This window comes from Erythranthe guttata, chromosome 14 (assembly GCF_056151865.1).
Source record: "Erythranthe guttata isolate IM_541 chromosome 14, IM_541, whole genome shotgun sequence".
NCBI lineage: Eukaryota > Viridiplantae > Streptophyta > Magnoliopsida > Lamiales > Phrymaceae > Erythranthe > Erythranthe guttata.
In genome coordinates, this window is record NC_142546.1 from 22,057,273 (window position 1) to 22,075,145 (window position 17,873).

At 40.5% G+C, this 17,873-nt stretch overlaps 3 protein-coding genes and 1 pseudogene across 5 annotated transcripts; 2 read left to right on the forward strand and 2 right to left on the reverse strand.

Annotated features, from left to right (window-relative positions):
- The first annotated feature begins 4,953 nt into the window (after positions 1-4,953).
- Positions 4,954-7,884, forward strand: LOC105959068 (serine/threonine-protein kinase D6PKL1). 2 transcript variants are annotated; one of them, XM_012983091.2, is made up of 3 exons: positions 4,954-5,514; positions 5,839-6,907; positions 7,002-7,884. In XM_012983091.2, the coding sequence occupies exons 2-3, from the start codon at positions 5,943-5,945 to the stop codon at positions 7,882-7,884; spliced, it is 1,848 nt and encodes a 615-aa protein (XP_012838545.2). In that variant the 5' UTR covers positions 4,954-5,514; positions 5,839-5,942. The 2 variants fall into 2 exon arrangements, with proteins under 2 accessions (XP_012838545.2, XP_012838546.2); XM_012983092.2 differs by lacking the exon at positions 4,954-5,514 and having other exon boundaries at positions 5,793-6,907.
- Positions 7,885-7,987: 103 nt separating this feature from the next.
- Positions 7,988-9,975, forward strand: LOC105959070 (uncharacterized). 2 transcript variants are annotated; one of them, XR_016029896.1, is made up of 6 exons: positions 7,992-8,388; positions 8,527-8,662; positions 8,766-8,833; positions 8,980-9,066; positions 9,628-9,759; positions 9,808-9,975. XR_016029896.1 is itself a non-coding variant. In XM_012983094.2 (5 exons), the coding sequence occupies exons 1-5, from the start codon at positions 8,026-8,028 to the stop codon at positions 9,697-9,699; spliced, it is 726 nt and encodes a 241-aa protein (XP_012838548.2). In that variant the 5' UTR covers positions 7,988-8,025; the 3' UTR covers positions 9,700-9,975. The 2 variants fall into 2 exon arrangements, 1 of the variants encoding a protein (XP_012838548.2); XM_012983094.2 differs by having other exon boundaries at positions 7,988-8,388; positions 9,628-9,975.
- INV-E (alkaline/neutral invertase) lies at positions 9,931-13,579 on the reverse strand. The gene is made up of 7 exons (XM_012983093.2): positions 13,312-13,579; positions 12,299-13,011; positions 11,865-12,030; positions 11,572-11,783; positions 11,000-11,493; positions 10,874-10,922; positions 9,931-10,483 (listed from the first exon to the last, which is right to left on the reverse strand). The coding sequence occupies exons 2-7, from the start codon at positions 12,947-12,949 to the stop codon at positions 10,157-10,159; spliced, it is 1,899 nt and encodes a 632-aa protein (XP_012838547.2). The 5' UTR covers positions 12,950-13,011; positions 13,312-13,579; the 3' UTR covers positions 9,931-10,156.
- An 807-nt stretch (positions 13,580-14,386) lies between these two features.
- On the reverse strand, positions 14,387-15,807 carry LOC148765443 (uncharacterized; annotated as a pseudogene).
- Between the last annotated feature and the right edge of the window lie 2,066 nt (positions 15,808-17,873).

A 17,873-nucleotide genomic window follows, 5' to 3' on the forward strand; every position in this document is an offset into this window, starting at 1 on the left:
CCGCTGGAAGTTCTCCCTTCTTGAGATAATTCAGGATTGGAGTGAACCAGCATGGTTCATCCTCCTCGGTGTAGTGTATTTCAGTAGGCGAATTTATCTCCGGCTGAGGTGAGGTGAGGAGCGTCACCTTCCGACTTCCGATGCTGGCCATGGAGCTTCCTAGCCTAGCTAATTTGTCTGCATGGACGTTATTGGAGCGATGTACTTGCTTTATCTCATAACTCTCGAATTTAGATAAGAGGGTGTGCGCGAGAGCTAAGTATTTGGCCATGATGTCTTCTTTGGCCTCGTAAACTCCAAGTACTTGGTTAACGACGAGCTGAGAGTCGCTTTGGATTAGGAGCTTGCGTGCTCCGGCTGCTAGGGCGAGGCGAATTCCCGCTATCAGTGCTTCGTATTCAGCGACGTTGTTTGAGGCTGTGAATTCGAATCGTTGAGCATATTCGAACTCATCTCCATCAGGGCTCGTTAGGACGATACCCGCTCCTCCTCCTGTGGCAGTGGAAGATCCATCCACGCTGACAGACCAAGTAGGTAGAGAGGTGTTTTCTTCCATTGAAGTCATTTCGACTAGAAAGTCAGCCAGTATTTGCGCTTTGATAGCTGGGCGGGGTTTGAATTCTACTCCGTATTCACTTAGCTCTATAGCCCATTTTGCTAATCGTCCGGACGTTTCGGGACTCCTTAGTATTTGCTTCAGTGGATAATTGGTGAGAACCACTACTTGATGTGACTGGAAGTAAGGTCGAAGCTTCCGGGCTGCGTTGATGAGGGCGAGAGCGAGCTTCTCCATATTGGTATAGCGTTGCTCGGCCCCTTGAAGAGCGCGACTTATGTAGTATATGGGTTGGTGACCTCTTCCTCCATCTCGGATGAGGACCGCGCTGATGGCATCAGCCGAGGTAGCTAAGTACAGCATGAGTGTGTCTCCCGGCTGAGGTTTTGTGAGCAAGGGTGGTGAAGCGAGGTATGACTTTAGCTCAGTGAAGGCTTTTTGACATGCCTCATCCCACTCGAACTTTTTTCCTCCCCTTAGAATCTCGAAAAATGGGAGAGCCTTGTCCGCTGATCTTGAAATGAATCTATTCAGGGATGCTAAACAGCCGTTGAGTTGTTGAACTTTCTTGATCGATGTTGGCGGAGCCATGGAGGTGATTGCTTCGATTTTAGCGGGATTAGCTTCGATTCCTCGCTGCGAAATCATATAACCCAAAAATTTGCCTCCCTTAACTCCGAATGAACATTTGAGGGGGTTGAGCTTCATCTTATATTTTCGCAGGGTGGCGAAACACTGATCCAGATCAATTAGGTGGTCCGAGACCTTGACACTTTTGACGAGCATGTCGTCGATATACACCTCCATATTTTTACCGATCTGATCTGCGAACATTTTGTTCACTAGACGCTGGTAGGTGGCTCCTGCGTTTTTTAACCCGAAGGGCATGACTTGATAGCAGTAGATGCCTTGGTCAGTGATGAAACTAGCCTTCTCTTGATCTTCTGGTGCAAGTAAGATCTGGTTATATCCTTGATATGCATCGAGGAAGCTGAGGAGTTCGCACCCCGAGGTCGAATCGATGAGCTGATCGATTCTGGGTAGAGGAAATGGGTCCTTAGGACAGGCTTTGTTGAGGTCAGTGAAGTCTACGCATAATCTCCATTTTCCTCCGGGTTTAGGAACGAGCACTACGTTCGACAGCCATTCAGGGTACTGAACTGGTCGTATATGACCTGCCTCTAGAAGTTTAGCCACTTCTGCTTTGATATGCTTGTTGCGTTCGGGTCCAAACGTTCGTTTCCTCTGTTTGACTGGCTTCATCCTCTTGTCGACGTTAAGTCGATGTAGGGCTACCTGAGGGGGAATGCCCGACAAATCTTGGGCTTTCCATGCGAACACATCTCCATTGTGTCGCAGGAAGTTGATTAGCTGCTGCTCCGTCTCAGGATCTAAATCAGATCCGATGCGTAGGAGTTTGGAATCATCTCCAGGTGTGAGCTCTATGAGCTTAAGCTCTTCGACAGCCGCTAGCTTGATGCTATCGTCTGGTACACTGATGAGGATTTCTTTATTGTCCTCAATGATTGCATTGACCCACTTCCGTTTGTCGGATTTTTGGGTATCGTCTCCCTTTCCGGGCGGTTTAGGCTTCTTTGAGGGTTCTCGTAGGGCCCTTGCATAGCATTCTCGAGCGAGACGTCTATCTCCAAGCACTTCTCCCATTCCATAGGGAGTAGGGAACTTCCATTTCTGATGGTAGGAGGAAGGTACTGACTTGAATGTGTGGATGGCTGGCCTCCCCAGAATGATGTTGTAGGGTGATGGCCTGTCGACGACGAGGAACTTGATTAGTTTCGTGATTCGACAGGGGTCTTCCCCTAAAGAAACAGGCAGCTCCACTTCTCCCATTGACAAAATGCCTTCTCCTGTGAACCCTTTCAGGGGTGTGGAGATGGGACTAAAACGGGCATTATCTATGCCTAGCTGCTTAAAAGCATGGAGGTACATGATGTCAGCTGAGCTCCCACCATCTACTAATATTTTCTTGACCAAGAAGTTGGCCACCGTTGTTGTTACCACTAATGCGTCGACATGGTCTTCCTCTGGACCTTCGAGGTCGGAGGAGTTGAAGACTATGCTGTGATCAGGTCTTCGTATTTGATATACGCGTTCGGATGGAGAAGCGCGTTCTTGATTCATGCGCGCTGATCGAGCGAGTGTGCGTCTTGCATTATGTGAATCACCTCCCGCCGGTCCTCCGGAGATGAAGGAGATGATTCCTCGGGTAGGTTGGTTATCATTGTTATCTAGGTCACGTCGGTGACTCCCATCTTCTCGTCTTTGTTGTTGATCTCGGTTATTATCTCGGCGTGGAGGATCATCACGGCGTTTATTTCGCGGCTTATCGACGTATTCGCCTAAATGGCCCTGTTTGATCAGCCTCTCAATCGCCATTTTAAGTTGTGCACACTCTTCCGTAGTATGCCCTCTGTCCTTATGGAATCGACAATAACGATCCGATTTTTCTCGCTTTGCGTTTGGCTGCATAGGACGTGGAGGTTCTGCTAAACCTTTCTGCTCTATCACGTGAAGGATTTCCGTGAGGCGAGTGTTCAGCGGAGTGAACCTATTGTAGGAGGAAGAGGGTTGGCCTTGAGGTGGTAGTGGTGGACGTCGATCGTCGCGCCTCCTATTGTCCTGACGGTCGTCTTCCCTTTTTCTTTTAGGAGGAGCATGGGTAGAGGCTTCCTCTATCCGGACGTATTTTTCGGCTCGATTCAGCAACTCTTCTAGGTTGCCTGGAGGTCTTCCGGCGATAGATTCTTTGAATCTACCCGGTTTCAAGTTCTGCTGCATGATCCCGGAGAGCATGTCTTGTCCTACACTGGGGACCTCGTGGACGGCTTCTACGAAACGCTTAATGTAGTTGCGGAGCGTCTCGTTATCTCTCTGTACTATAGAGAAAAGATGAGCTGAAGTCTTGGCATATTGTTTGTTGATGGCGAATTGGTTGGTGAAGCGGGTCGACAACCGAGCGAAGGTGTCAATCGACCCTATGGGCAGGGAGTTGAACCAATTCATTGCCCTCTTGGAGAGAGTGGTGCGGAACATTTTGCACATCGCGGCATCCGTTGGGCCATATAAATCTGCCATGGCACTGAATTTCTCTATATGTTCCTGTGGGTCGGTGGTCCCTTCAAATTGTGGTAACCCCGAGATCTTTACCCCTTGAGGTAAAATCTCGTTGAGAATGTCTATGGTGAAGGGACTGCGTCTTGTTGGGGGAGGCATTCTTTCATCCCTTTGATTATTTGCTTGGGAGAAAAGGTTTTGGCGAGACATTCTGCTGTTTACTTCGCCTTCTCCCTCATTAAAGAGAGGGACTCTTGGTGGTGACGCATTCCCCCGTGGGGGTGAGCGTGGACGTCGCTGTCTGGGCTGTGCCCCTCTATGGTTGGTAGATAGCTGCACTCGGGACCGTGGATCTGAGGTAGAGGAGGAGACACTTATTTGATTCTGGATTGGCGGTGGCGCCACAGGTGGCGCTACAAATGGAGCTGGTGCTGGTATCGCATTGGGAGCGTTTGCTCCCATCGTAGCGATATATTGAGTCACAGCCTCTGTGGCGGCGCGAGTTGAAGCTTCCGCTATCATGCGTTGGAGCGCATCCTCGGTTATTTGAACCGTTCGAGGAGCAGGGAGAGCTGGATCGGCGAGTGGTGGGTCCCGAGGAGGGATCACCTGAACCTCGCGAGGTGGATCTGCCACACGTGGAGGAGCTGGCTCCGTGGGACGTGGGGGAAGTGGATCCGCGGGGCGTGGAGGAGGTGGTATGCCCGATCCTCCACGGACTGGAAGGTTACTTGCTGTGTCATTCTCTCTCCGAGCTGACGCTTCAGGAGGATCTTGTTGGCTACGTGATCTGGTTTGCATCGTTCCCACAGACGGCGCCAAAATGATGAAGCTAAAATATAGCTCACCTAAGGGGTATGGAAAAATGAGTTGGGAGAGCAAAGCGGATCAGTAGCTTGACAACTCGATGATCCTGAGGTCCCTACAAAATAAGCACACGTGAACTAAGCCGGGGGTTGATCCGGCGGAAACCCCTCCGACGCTCAAGTCAGATGTACGGACCGTAGAGAGAATAGAGAGAATAAACTCGTGGTGGATTATCAATAATGAGAACGTACCTTTACAAATGAATAAAACTTCTATTTATATGTCGTTGATTGAGTTGGGCTTATTTTGTTGGGCCCAAGCCTTACTTTGAAGGTGCTTGGGTTTTCGTGTAATGGGCCCGAATACTTTCGTGTATTGGGCCTAATTATTAAATAAATTGGGGTCCATTGGGTCGGCCCAATTAGGTATATCATAATTAATTAGTAATATTAATATGTTTTGTCACCAGATATCTATATCTTAACATCAACATCAGTATCGTCCATTCCGTTTTCGACAGTTCACTAAACTTCATACACCTACCAGACTTTATGTTTACGGACAACGCCCTCTTTACTTTCAAGAATAATATTTCTTCATATTTTTGTTTAATATGTTTCTTGATTTCTCTTAAGAATGTATTAAACCTCGTATTCTGGTTTTTCTTTTTTTTTTTCTTTCAAAGTCTACTCCTTTTCTCCGCGAATTTAGGACCAACAAAAAAAAAAAAAGAAATAAAAGTATTGGGACTATATAGTATTACCCATATATTCATCATCATTCATATCAATATTCATATTCATCATAATATTTGTAGCCAAAAAGAAAACACTGCTTCTTCTCGTGATTTGATTCTCTCTCTCTCTCTCTCTCTCTCTCTCTCTCTCTCTTTCTGCTTTACAGTTTTCAATTATATACAGGCTCCGAACCCTCACTTTCTCGTGTTCTAGAGAGAGAAAAGAAGAGAGAGAAGGAAATTGTTACTCCTGTATGTATATATATATATATATATTTATATATTTTGCTATGTGAAAAATCCATGATCCTGCTGCTGCTGCTTTGACCCCTTTTGCCAGGTACCTTCTTTCTTTCTGTCTGTTCTTTATTAGTTTCTCTGTATCTATATATTAATATATGTACATGAATTCTTGTTTTTTTCAGCTTGCTTATTTTTCATTATTGCCCATTTTCTTATTTATTTATTTATTATTTTTTTGGGGGTGGGGTTGTTTAATAGTGGTCCAGTTTCTTGAAGTATCCTTGTTAATGGCCTGGAAATGAAAGAGACAAGATGAAATAAATCTGATATATTTAATTTTAATTCATGTATAGAGAGAGATAATTAAATTTGAACACCTATTTTTTGAGCAATAAATTTTGGCAACTTCAATCTACAACAGGACAAATCATCAAATCCAGTTCAAACTTAGTACTTGCTTGATTGGTTCGAGAAATGATTTGAGCTAGCCAATCCATGGTGGTTAATTAAGAAGCTCCGAAAATCATGGGTTGTAGTAATGAAATAATAGAGTTGACGGAAAATTACGATTTCGCCCCTAAACTCGGCGTCGCGAGACGGCCTCTGGAGAAGCACGCCATCGGCGATGACATCAACAAACTTTTCGAGGCAATAGAAATCGGGAGGACCGGCCGTAACATTACCCGAACGCAAGGGCGTTTTCGAGATTCTACCCGTAGAAATCCCGCAAAAAGACCAATGAGAGGAGGCATCGGAATTTCGGAGCCGGTGAGTTTGAAACAGTCCCTTAGAGGATTATCCATCTCACAAGCATCGGAAATGGCTGCCGTTAAGAAAAGAATGTCGAGACCGTTTTTAGTGATCGAAGCCAACCAGGGTCAAAAAAGGAATTTGATGGAGATTTCCCTAGTACCCGAAAAAAACCTGTCGAAAAATATTTCCGACAAGGCAAAGAGTACTGCTGACAAAGCAAATAGTACTACTACTGTAGTGGCAACAACAGAGTTGTCACAGAGCTCGAAAAGCAGCACCACGACGAGCCACAGCGAAGAGAGCTATTATCATCTAAGTGGGTCCCACCGAATCGGATGTAGGCCCCACATGTCGAAGGACTCGAAATGGGAAGCCATAAGAAGTATACTGAAGCAAGAGAATTTGATCAAATTGGGATTGAGGCATTTCAAGCTGTTGAGAAAGATAGGCGGTGGAGATATTGGCAGGGTTTATCTTTCCGAGCTTATCGGCACGAATTGCCTATTTGCGGTGAAAATTATGGATAACGGTTCTTTGATTACTAGGGAGAAAATGGCCAGGACAAAAACGGAAAAGGAGATACTCGAGATACTCGATCACCCTTTTCTTCCGACGCTGTATGCACATTTTGCCACGAATAAGTTCTCGTGTTTGGTGATGGAGTACTGTCCAGGTGGCGATCTGCACGTGCTCCGTCAGAAGCAACTCACCAAGAGCTTCCCCGAGAAATCGGCCAGGTGAAAAAATGTTTTCGGAAGATTTATAAATTATTCGCGGATTTACTCACAATCACCAACTTTTACTTATTCAGAAGCCTCGAAAAATGTGCAGGTTTTACGCTGCGGAGGTACTTCTTGCATTGGAGTACCTTCACATGCTCGGAGTGGTGTACCGAGACCTAAAACCCGAAAACATTCTTGTAAGAGAAGATGGCCACATCATGCTCTCTGATTTCGATTTGTCCCTCAGATGCACCGTAAATCCCACGCTACTCAATTCCTCGTCTTTTTCGTCCCCTGCAATAACAACAACGGGGGGCCCACCAAAGAATATTCCAAGTACCCCGTGCTCCGATTATTCTAACTGCACACACCCTTTCTGCCTCCAACCAATCTCGTGGCAACAACTCTCTTGTTTCACACCCGGGTTTTTATCCAAAACACGTAAGCTGAAAACCGAACTAGCCATCAACCATCACCCACTGCCGCAACTCGTGGTGGAGCCCACGAGCGCGCGGTCCAACTCGTTTGTCGGGACCCACGAGTACTTGGCTCCGGAGATCATCAAGGGCGGGGGCCACGGGAGCGCGGTGGATTGGTGGACGTATGGAATATTCCTCTACGAGCTTTTGTACGGTCGGACGCCATTTAGAGGGTCGAGCAACGAGGAAACCATATCGAATGTGGTTTCTCAGCGTCTGGATTTCCCCGATCGTCCCGCGGTGAGCTGTCAAGCACGAGATTTGATCGAACGGTTGTTGAAGAAGGAGCCGGAGGGGAGGATGGGGGCGGTTAAGGGTGCGGTGGAGATTAAGCAACACCCGTTTTTCGAGGGGGTGAATTGGGCTTTGGTACGGTGCGAAAAGCCGCCGGAGGTGCCGAAGTCGTTCGATTTGGCTAATGTTGTTGTTGTCCCTCATACTAAAACAAGCAACTTGTTTAGGAAAGAATTTGAGCTCGGTGAAGAATGTGAAATTGAATTTGAGATGTTTTAGCAAAAAAAAAAAAATTAAAAAAAAATCATATATGTGTACATTTTTCCATTTACGCAAAAATTAATAATAATAAAAAATAAATAAAGGAAAATAAATAGAAAGCAAAAGGAGATATTCAAAAGAATTGAGATTCCTTCTACAATGAGGACCTTGTGCACAGTAGCTACAGACATAATCCCAACTACACCAAAATTACCAATTTGCCCCCACAGTCGTCTTCTCCCCCTCAATTTCTCGCCATTTCTCCATTATTCTGCGATTCGTTCACTCAAAAGTACGAGAATAGCAGTGAAATCCACTAGAAGAACAATAGCTGCAAAAGCTTCATCAATGGCGGCAGATGGTGATTCGCAGACTACAAAACCATTCTCAGTTCTATTCGTTTGCCTCGGCAATATCTGTAGAAGCCCAGCCGCCGAGGGTGTATTCAAGCATCTCGTCAGTCAACGGAATCTCGACTCAAAATTCTACATTGATTCTGCAGGCACCATCAATTACCACGAGGTGTGTGTTTTTATGTGTGTGTTTTCTTAATTTTTTCGTGCAAATTTCATTTCGCTGTAAAAGCAGATTAGTAAATTGAATTAGGGCTGATGAAAATGTTTATTTTGTTGTGTGTGTGTTTCTCTATTAATAATGAAGGGCAATCAAGCGGATCAAAGAATGAGAGCAGCTTCGAAAAGGCGTGGAATCGAGATAACTTCGTTGTCGAGGCCAATTAGGGCTTCTGATTTTAGGGATTTTGATCTTATTCTTGCAATGGACAAGCAAAACAGAGGTACATTAATTGTCTAGAAAGTCGATTTTTTCGGAGTTCCTCCATTATATGCAGTTGATACTATAGGATAATATGCTTATACTGATTTTGTTATTGTACAAAGAGGATATAATCGGTGCGTTCGAGAGGTGGAGGCACAGAGAGACATTGCCTGCTGATGGAGCTAACAAGGTCAGTAAGCTTATGTTGATGCAATATGGATCGTAGTCGTACTACGTTTTACTTTTTTTAGGTTTTGTGTAGAAGCTGCCTTAAGGGAAAATGTATCGTACTTTTGATTATTTTAATCAAAGTATCATGTATTGATATTTTTGCAGGTTCAGTTAATGTGTTCGTACTGCAAGAGACATAGTGAAACGGAAGTGCCCGACCCCTATTATGGTGGACAACAAGGTTTCGAGAAGGTAATTAGATTTAAATGTTTCTTTGGCTGCAACCAGTTGATATTATTTCCTTTGAGAACTCTTCGTACGGTTGAATATATGCATATATGAATCATGTTTCATTGGGGATGATTTAATATGGCCGTTTTAGTTACCGTCCCTGTGAAACGAGTCGGGGGAACATAAAATAATTAGCCATCTGTTTTGAATGGAATCCAATTTATGATGTTTTCTTTTTACTTGATACACTTCTTTTATTCTTGGATAAAACACTTGAGTAAAATGTTTTATTTGTAATAAGAGTAAAGTGATAAACATTATACTCACCGTAATAATATCACATCCTCACGTTTTATTACAATCTGTTGGCTAGTGCCTACCATACGGGATAACTGAGATCCTCAGTTCCTCTGAATGATTTTCACTTGTTTCTTTTCATTCGTGTATTATTACTTGCTGTGTAATCAGTTGACGTCTTTTTGTTTTCCAAGTTGCGCGTTAATTTTAATTATGTGGTATGCACTGAGAAGGCGAACTGATTAAAAAAGAAAACCCGCAAATTGTCCACTGCGCATTTGGCAGGTTCTGGATATGCTTGAAGATGCTTGTGAGTCACTACTGGAAAAAATTGTTACCGAGAAAAGTCTTGGTTGAGTTTCGAAGCTGTGCATGTTGGATCTTTGATTGTTGGCACATCGCAAATGCTCATTGGCTGTCTTAGTTTCGCCACATAATTTGCATTTGCAATTATTCACCAATTAGATTATGCTTATTGTTTTCCAGTATTGGTTAATCTGTTTTGGCTGTAATTCAGAGTTAAATTTAACTGAACATTTGTTTCGAACTATTATTTGTATACATACACAACATGCTGGATATGATATATTCGTGCAATCACAGCTACATAATAAAATTATGTCCACAATTTAATACACGGAAGTCGAAACAGGTATCGAATAAAAAATCACGCTGAAGTTTCATCCAGCTGAGAAATCAAGGTTTTTGAGGTAAATATATATATGTACTATCAAAACAAAGCTAATCATATACAGAGTGGAACAAACTCTGCAAGAGATCCCACCGTATTCAATGTTCAGACAAAAAAATCGATTCATATAATAAAACTCTTCTTCGGTCCTTTCCTAGGACGTTTACCCCTCGGATTAGCAGAAAGTGTCCAAGAGAAGGTATTAAGAAGATCTGCATCCTCGATGTTGACTAACATATTAGCAGCATTAGGGTTTTCCACGAGGAGTTTAGCCACTAAATATCCTGCAATAGACCATGTCTGAAAGAGGTGTGCTTGTTTTCCTATGAATCTTGCTCCTTTAGTATCATAGTATTCGGGCCACTTGTCTCTTCCTAAACGTTTTTCCGCAACTTTGAGTGCTTTTTCTGCAATCTCCGGTCTATTCATTTTTATGCACGCCACAGTCAACTGAGAGAGAGAGTACACAAACAATAATCAGGTAATTAGAAACAAACAAACATGAAAATCACATTAGCATTTGTGACCAATGATGCAACTTAAAAAAAACCACGGTAGTGAAATTGTTAACAAAACAGCAGCTTAAAGACGATGTTGCAAACCAGACAACAACATTAATATACTCCCTCCGTTTCTCATATTAAGTGTTACGATAAAGAGAAAACGAAAAAGCCACAAATGGGTAAATTAAGACTATTTTATAACTTTATTAATTAGTGTGCACCAACTTTTAAGGACACTTAATACAAAACAGAGGGAGTAACAAAGGGGAAAAACAAATAAGAAGAGGTCCACAAAGAAAAAAAAGGGAAAAAAAGAAGACGAAAAAAGAAACTTAACCTGCCACAGCAAAGTTGGCCAGGAACCACCATTGTGATAAGACCAAGGCCTGCAATAGAAAGCAACAATATATATATTCCAAATTCCCAAAATAATTTAAAAAATAAATAAATAAATAAATATTACGTGTTTTTCGGATCACATCCAGTGATTATTCGCCATTCCTGACCCTCGAGAGCAGGGTAACATATCTTCATAGGCATGCCAGCTATTAGATCAGACCATTTGGCTTCAATAAGATCCAATATAGCATGTGACTGCTCTGTAGTAGCAAGACTGCATATTATAGCCCATAAATTTCCTAGAGCAAAGAAACGGAAGTCCATGTGAGCTGGCTGAAGGTTTCCGATAAGAAAGCCTCCTTTGTTTGGCATCCACTCCACAAGCCATGGAGGAATCTGGTCCGGGTAGATATTGAACTTGTTGACTGCATCAAAAGAATATTCCTCTGTCTTGTACCGGTATATCTCGTTCAGCTTCTTCATGTCAACCCAGTAGTACTCTCTGATGTGAATTGATAAAGCCACTAACCGATTGTTGAGGGCCGTGATTAGGTCTGATGAAGCATCCTCTGGAGCGAGCATCTCGCGCGCACAAAGCAGAGCGGAGTAGAATAGTGACTGAAAATTAAATGGCCAAATTATATTTCAATTTCTTTTATGCGTTATTTTTTAATTGAAGAGGACGTAAGAGAAAACCTGAATTTCGAGTGGGTGGCCATGGATACCCATGCGTCGATCTATCATGCACGAACCATCGGTTACTAATAAAGTTGGAAACATGTCAAAGCCATCTGATAAACAAAGCTTTAGAATCATTTTAATGCCAGTTTGTACATCGATTCTTTCCTGGACGGAACGATCTCCAGTGCATTTTCCATATGCGCGTAATAGTATGATCCACCACAAACCTGAACAAAGAAAAGTCAGGATGTTGTACATGTACAGATAGTCGGAAATACCAAACCTGACAGAAGAAAAAGTCAACTAACCAGAGTCAACGGGGGCCACACGACCAATTGCCGCCTCACCAAAGTCAGGGTCTAAAATCTCTTCAGTTGCAGTATCATCGCCATCTAGTGGCACAACACGTACTTTGAAACTTGCTGGCATTAGTCCTTGTCCAGGACTATGGCAATCCATGGTTTTCTCCCAACTCTGCCCGCACAAAAGAAAGATTTTTAATAAAAGCAAAAAGTAGCTACACTAGCCAAAAGTTCGCGAACTTGATCCAATGCAGCATGTGAATCTGAACATGGAATTTTCCGAACATTTATAAGATGTCTTTTGTAAAAGCACTTACTAATTACTACCTAGAGTACATGCGTTATAGTTTTCCACGCAAGTATGGGTAGTAATAAACAAATAGCTTACGAACATGATAAAAAATTATACTGGAAATTATTATCAAGGATCAATACATTACCTGCAGCTGAAGAGTGTGCAAGATGAAGTTCCTAACAATTTCGTACTCTCCCTTTAACAGGAAAGCAATCCCAGAAGGTATAAAATCACGGATAAACACTTGATCATAGTTCAGCATGTTCGAGTCACTCGGGTCATTAGCAGCGATTGTACCAACAGGGTTACCACAGTAGTACACCATCGATGCTCGCAGCAAATTCCAAGCTTCATCCTCCAAGTCATTGGCCCCACTTCCACCGAATGTATTGCCAATCGCTGTATCTAACGTCAACTCATTATTCAACAGAAGACCATCCTTATCGTGTTTTAAATACTGTGCTGCATCAAGATCCTCGGTCACACCTTTCACCGTTCTTTTACTTCCATCCTCTCTAAATGCCTCTTGAACACTTTCAGCCCCACTGCAATTGCAAAGTAAAGATTTCGACCGATTATCGTGTTCCTCTCCAAATATACCATCTCTATTTCTAATCACACGTCTTCCCACATAATTTTGAAATATCCCTTTCTGGGATATGCACCCATAATCGTCGTACTTTTTGCTTCTGACGCTGTATTTAAAGGAACACGGTGAAGTTGATCTCGAATTTGCATAAGTTTGACATGGCACTGGCCTACACAGAAAGTGTAGTGCTGCTTCTGTAGCAGCCATAGCAACTAGAAATTTATACTTACGGTGACGACCACGTTTGTTAACCCTAATCTTCGATGGTCCTAACAGAGTAAACAAAAAAAAATCGGTTCAGAACTAATTACTGTCAACATACAAATAAACTGCATAGATGAGAAAAATCAATTCATATCTTGAACCAATAAAAAAAATTGTGTCTCTCTTTTTCTCCAATTCCGATTTCATTTCCTCGTCAGGGATATAACGAATACACTATCATCATGCAAAGAACTTAACCTAATTGCAGATAATTAAATAAATAAAATAAAATAAAAAATCTTATCCTCTCCCTAATTTAAATATAATTTGGAATCAAACACAAAAAAAGGAACCACAATGCTCACTCGATTTTCGGTTTGTTCTTCCGGGGGAGAAGTTTCGTGTATGAGAGGATCGGCGGGAGAAACCTCGGCGATGAAGGAGGTTGAGCACGGCGAGTGTGTGCGGCGGCGCGTGAGAAAGAGAGGTTGGGCGACGCGGGTTTTTGACAATAGTACTCTACACGAATTTTGTGTGAAACGTGGTTTTGTAGGTTAACCCAATTTTGGAAACACCATACAAATGGTATATCACTCACCACTGGTCCACTGCTCCACTATTCACCAACCAACTGGATAATTTCCATTTTTTATTTTATAATACTTATTTTGGCTAAATTACGAAAACAACCCTGAACTTAGGTTAAATTACGAAAATCACCTCCACCTATTCAATCCTCAGTTTGAATTTTGAAATCGTTTGTAAACACTAATTTAAACTCGATTTACGATCATAAGACCATCTCCAATGGTCATGGGGGTGGGTAGGGGTGGGGAGGCAAAACCACCTCCAATGGAGGTGGGTAATGGGGGGGTGGGTATGGCTTGGGTATGGGTGGGGAGGAGGGGAGGGGGTGTTTAGCTTGAGCTGCCCCCTTCCAGCTCACTTGCTGGAAGGGGGCGTGGTCCTACTCTCCAATTTACTTTTTTTTTTTTTTTTTTTTTTTTTTTTTTTCCTTTGTTAACCGATTGTTTTTTTTTTTTTTTTTTCCTTCTTTTTTTCTTTTCTTTTTTTGACATGTCAAATTTGTTTATTTTTATTTCTTTTTCTTTTGTATTTATTTTAGTATTATATCATTATTTTATTTTATTTCATTTATTTAGTTATATAATTTAATATCACATAATTTCAATAAAATCAACACTTTGTAAATAAATACTTTTATTTTTTTTCATTTCTTTATTTTATTTTATTATTTCCTTTTAAATTATATCTTTATTCGTAATTTTATTATTATTTTATTTTGTTTCTTTATTTGGTTTTATTTTATTTTATTTTATAATATATTTCTTTTATAATTGTAAAAATTAGAAAAAACAACAAATACGATTATTTTACTTTTTATTATAAATTCGAAATAACAACATAATCTTAATAAAACCAAACACTTAATTCGTAAATAAAAACTTAAGTAAAATTATTACACATTTCCATTGTGTCTTGCCCACACATGAGCTATTAAATCACGCTGAAGGTTACGATTTACTTCAACCGATCGCATTGTGTGACGACGCCTCATATAATCAATTATGGATATACCGCTTGTTCTTGGGTTTAAATCTAATTCCTCATTTCTATCATAACTGTTGGCACGAGCTCTGCGAGATGTGGCTGGGTTGTTGTCATCGTCATCTGACTCAGCATCAGCGTATTCATCCCGTTCGTCTTCCACAATCATATTGTGGAGTACGATACATGTCATCATAATATTTCTTAGGTCCTTCAGATTTCAGCCTCTTCCAGGCTGCTTCACTATAGCAAATCGGGCTTGAAGAATTCCAAAAGCTCGTTCAACATCCTTGCGGTATGCTTCTTGCATTTTTTAGAACAACTGTTTTTGATGTGTTCTCAGCTGCTTAATAGATTGAATTAACGTACCCCATTTTGGGTATATGCCATCAGCAAGATAATATGCCATGTAGTGATCTTTTTCATTTACCTGATAGTGAACTCTTGGTGAAATTCCTTGAACAAGGTTGTCGAACAAGGGTGAACGACCCAAGACAGTGATATCGTTTTGTGAACCGGGTACGCCGAAGAATGCATGCCATATCCAAGTGTCAGATGAAGCCACTGCTTCAAGAATAATTGTGGGTTTATGTTTTCTTCCCGAAAAGCTCCCCTGCCATGCAGTTGGACAATTTTTCCATGTCCAGTGCATACAGTCTAGTGAACCGATCATTCCAGGGAACCCACGTCGTTCCGCTTTGTCAAGTAGCCTTGTCATATCTGCGTTTGTCGGAGCACGGAGATACTCATCTTTGTACAACCGCAATATTGTTTTGCAAAATTCGCGCAAGGTCTCGGTTGCGGTTGTCTCTGCCATATGGAAAGTTTCGTCAATTGAGTCAGCAGAGTATGCGTAAGCCAACATTCGCATAGCAACTGTAACCTTTTGGAGTGATGAGAATCCTAATTTCTGGGCCCTATCAAGTTTTCTTTGAAAATATGGATTCGAGCGCTCGCAATCCTCAACCAAACGTAATAGTAAATGACGTTTCATTCGGAACCGACGTCTGAAATCATCTGCATCAAAAACCGGATTGTCAACGAAGTAATCATTCATGAGTTGTTCGTGTTTACCTTTTCGGTCGCGAGGTTTATATTTGCGTCCAGGAACAGAGCCACCGTGTACAACCTCTTGATTAACGGCTGCCTCATAGTGTAGACGAGCAAGTGTATCTGCTTCGTTGTCTTCTTCAAGTATTTGCTCATTATACGCAACCCAATCGAATTGATTAGAACTCGAACCGTAATTCATTCTTGAAATATTTTGCTCGTGAAATGATTTAATGGATATATTGATGATGAAATATTTTATTGATTGAAACACATTTAAATAGGGAAGACAAGACATTAAGTAAAATTATCTGTAGACGTAATATAGAGAACAAATCACTTGGTGACACGTTATATTAATTATCATGTCTTTTTTGATAGTGACTATACAAACTTTTGAATTCAAATTTTACTTTTTTCTTTTGCAGACAACATCTATATGACTTAATTGAGAGATGGTGTTGACAATGACTATACAAACTTGATAGTGACTATACAAATTTTTGAATTAAAATTTTACTTTTTTCTTTTGCAGATTTTACTTTTGCAGACAACATCTATATGACTTGAGAGAAGGTGTTGACAATGACTATACAAACTTGATAGTGACTATACAAATTTTTGAATTAAAATTTTACTTTTTTCTTTTGCAGATTTTACTTTTGCAGACAACATCTATATGACTTAATTGAGAGATGGTGTTGACAATGACTATACAAACTTGATAGTGACTATACAAATTTTTGAATTGAAATTTTACTTTTTTTCTTTTGCAGATTTTACTTTTGCAGACAACATCTATATGACTTAATTGAGAGATGGTGTTGACAATGACTATACAAACTTGATAGTGACTATACAAATTTTTGAATTGAAATTTTACTTTTTTCTTTTGCAGATTTTTCTTTTGCCTTTTCGGATTTACCCTGATCTTTCATATTTTACTTGTGCCCTTTCAAATTTTACTTTTGCCCTTTCGAAATTATACTGACCTTTCATATTTCACTTGTGTCCTTTCAATTTTTACTTTGCCCTTTCAAAATTTTACATTGTCTTCTACACTTCTTTACACACAATGATTTCTCTATATAATGAGAAGGGATATGTTAGACAATAATTCACATCTCCACATCTACACTTATTTAAGAAAATTATCTATTTTTTATATGGCTCCCACTAAAGGTTGGTCAGAAGATGAAGATGTAGCTCTTACAAAAGCCTGCAGTCTCGGAGGATCCAATTCACGGGACTAACCAAACTGAAGGAGGTCTGTGGAAGAAGGTTATGTCTACCATGAAACAAATTCTTGATGAGGAGGGAATTGCGTATAATATTAGAATATTAGGGCGTCGCCTAGTTCTAATGCGGAAATTAATTATAATAATCAAGTAGAAATACTAGAGGCCGGGCGAAAGCTTAGGCATGATCAAAACATTGCAATCCAACAAATGCAAGAAGAACACAGAGTCATGGCAATGGATACAAGTAATTGCACTCCAGGTACAAAAGCGTATTGGAAGTCGAAAAGAAAAAGAGATACAAAGGAAACAAATCGCAAAAGACTTATTTGAAAGTTCTTCAGCCCATTTAGACGACGACGCATTTAATCCGTTTGATTCATCTCCCTTGTTCGATTTATATGGGTACTCTTTTCCTTGTGTCGGCCCACAAGGTTTTTGACGAGGCCCATTCGTTATTTCATAAATATAAATCGAATAACAACTTTTTGGCCAAAAAAATCCAAAAAAAAAACAAAAAACAAAAAAACCAAAAACAATTCCTTGTTCAATTAATTATTATTTTTTGTTTGTAGTAATCGTTATTATCCTAGATGTTTTCGGATTCTTGTTGTATTATTCGGTTTTATCCTTGTTGTTTTTCAAATGTTGTTTTCGTGGTTATTATTCTTGTTTTTTTTCAATTATTGAATTAGTTCAAGATTATTTCTTTACTTATATTTGAATATTGTATTATTATAATTAAATTATTATTATTATTATTATTATTATTATTATTATTATTATTATTATTATTATTATTATTATTATTATTATTATTATTATTATTATTAGTAATAATAATTATTATTAATTATTAGTTATTATTATTATTATTATTATTATTATTATTATTATTATTATTATTATTATTATTATTATTGTTGTTGTGGTTGTTATTATTATTTTATTATTATTATAGTGGTGAGAGTGGGGATTGAAAAAAAAGTAATATAAGACCGAACGGTTGGAAACGACGTAGGTAGAGGGAGGGGGAGGGGGATGGGGAGGGGAGGGGGAGGGGAAAACCC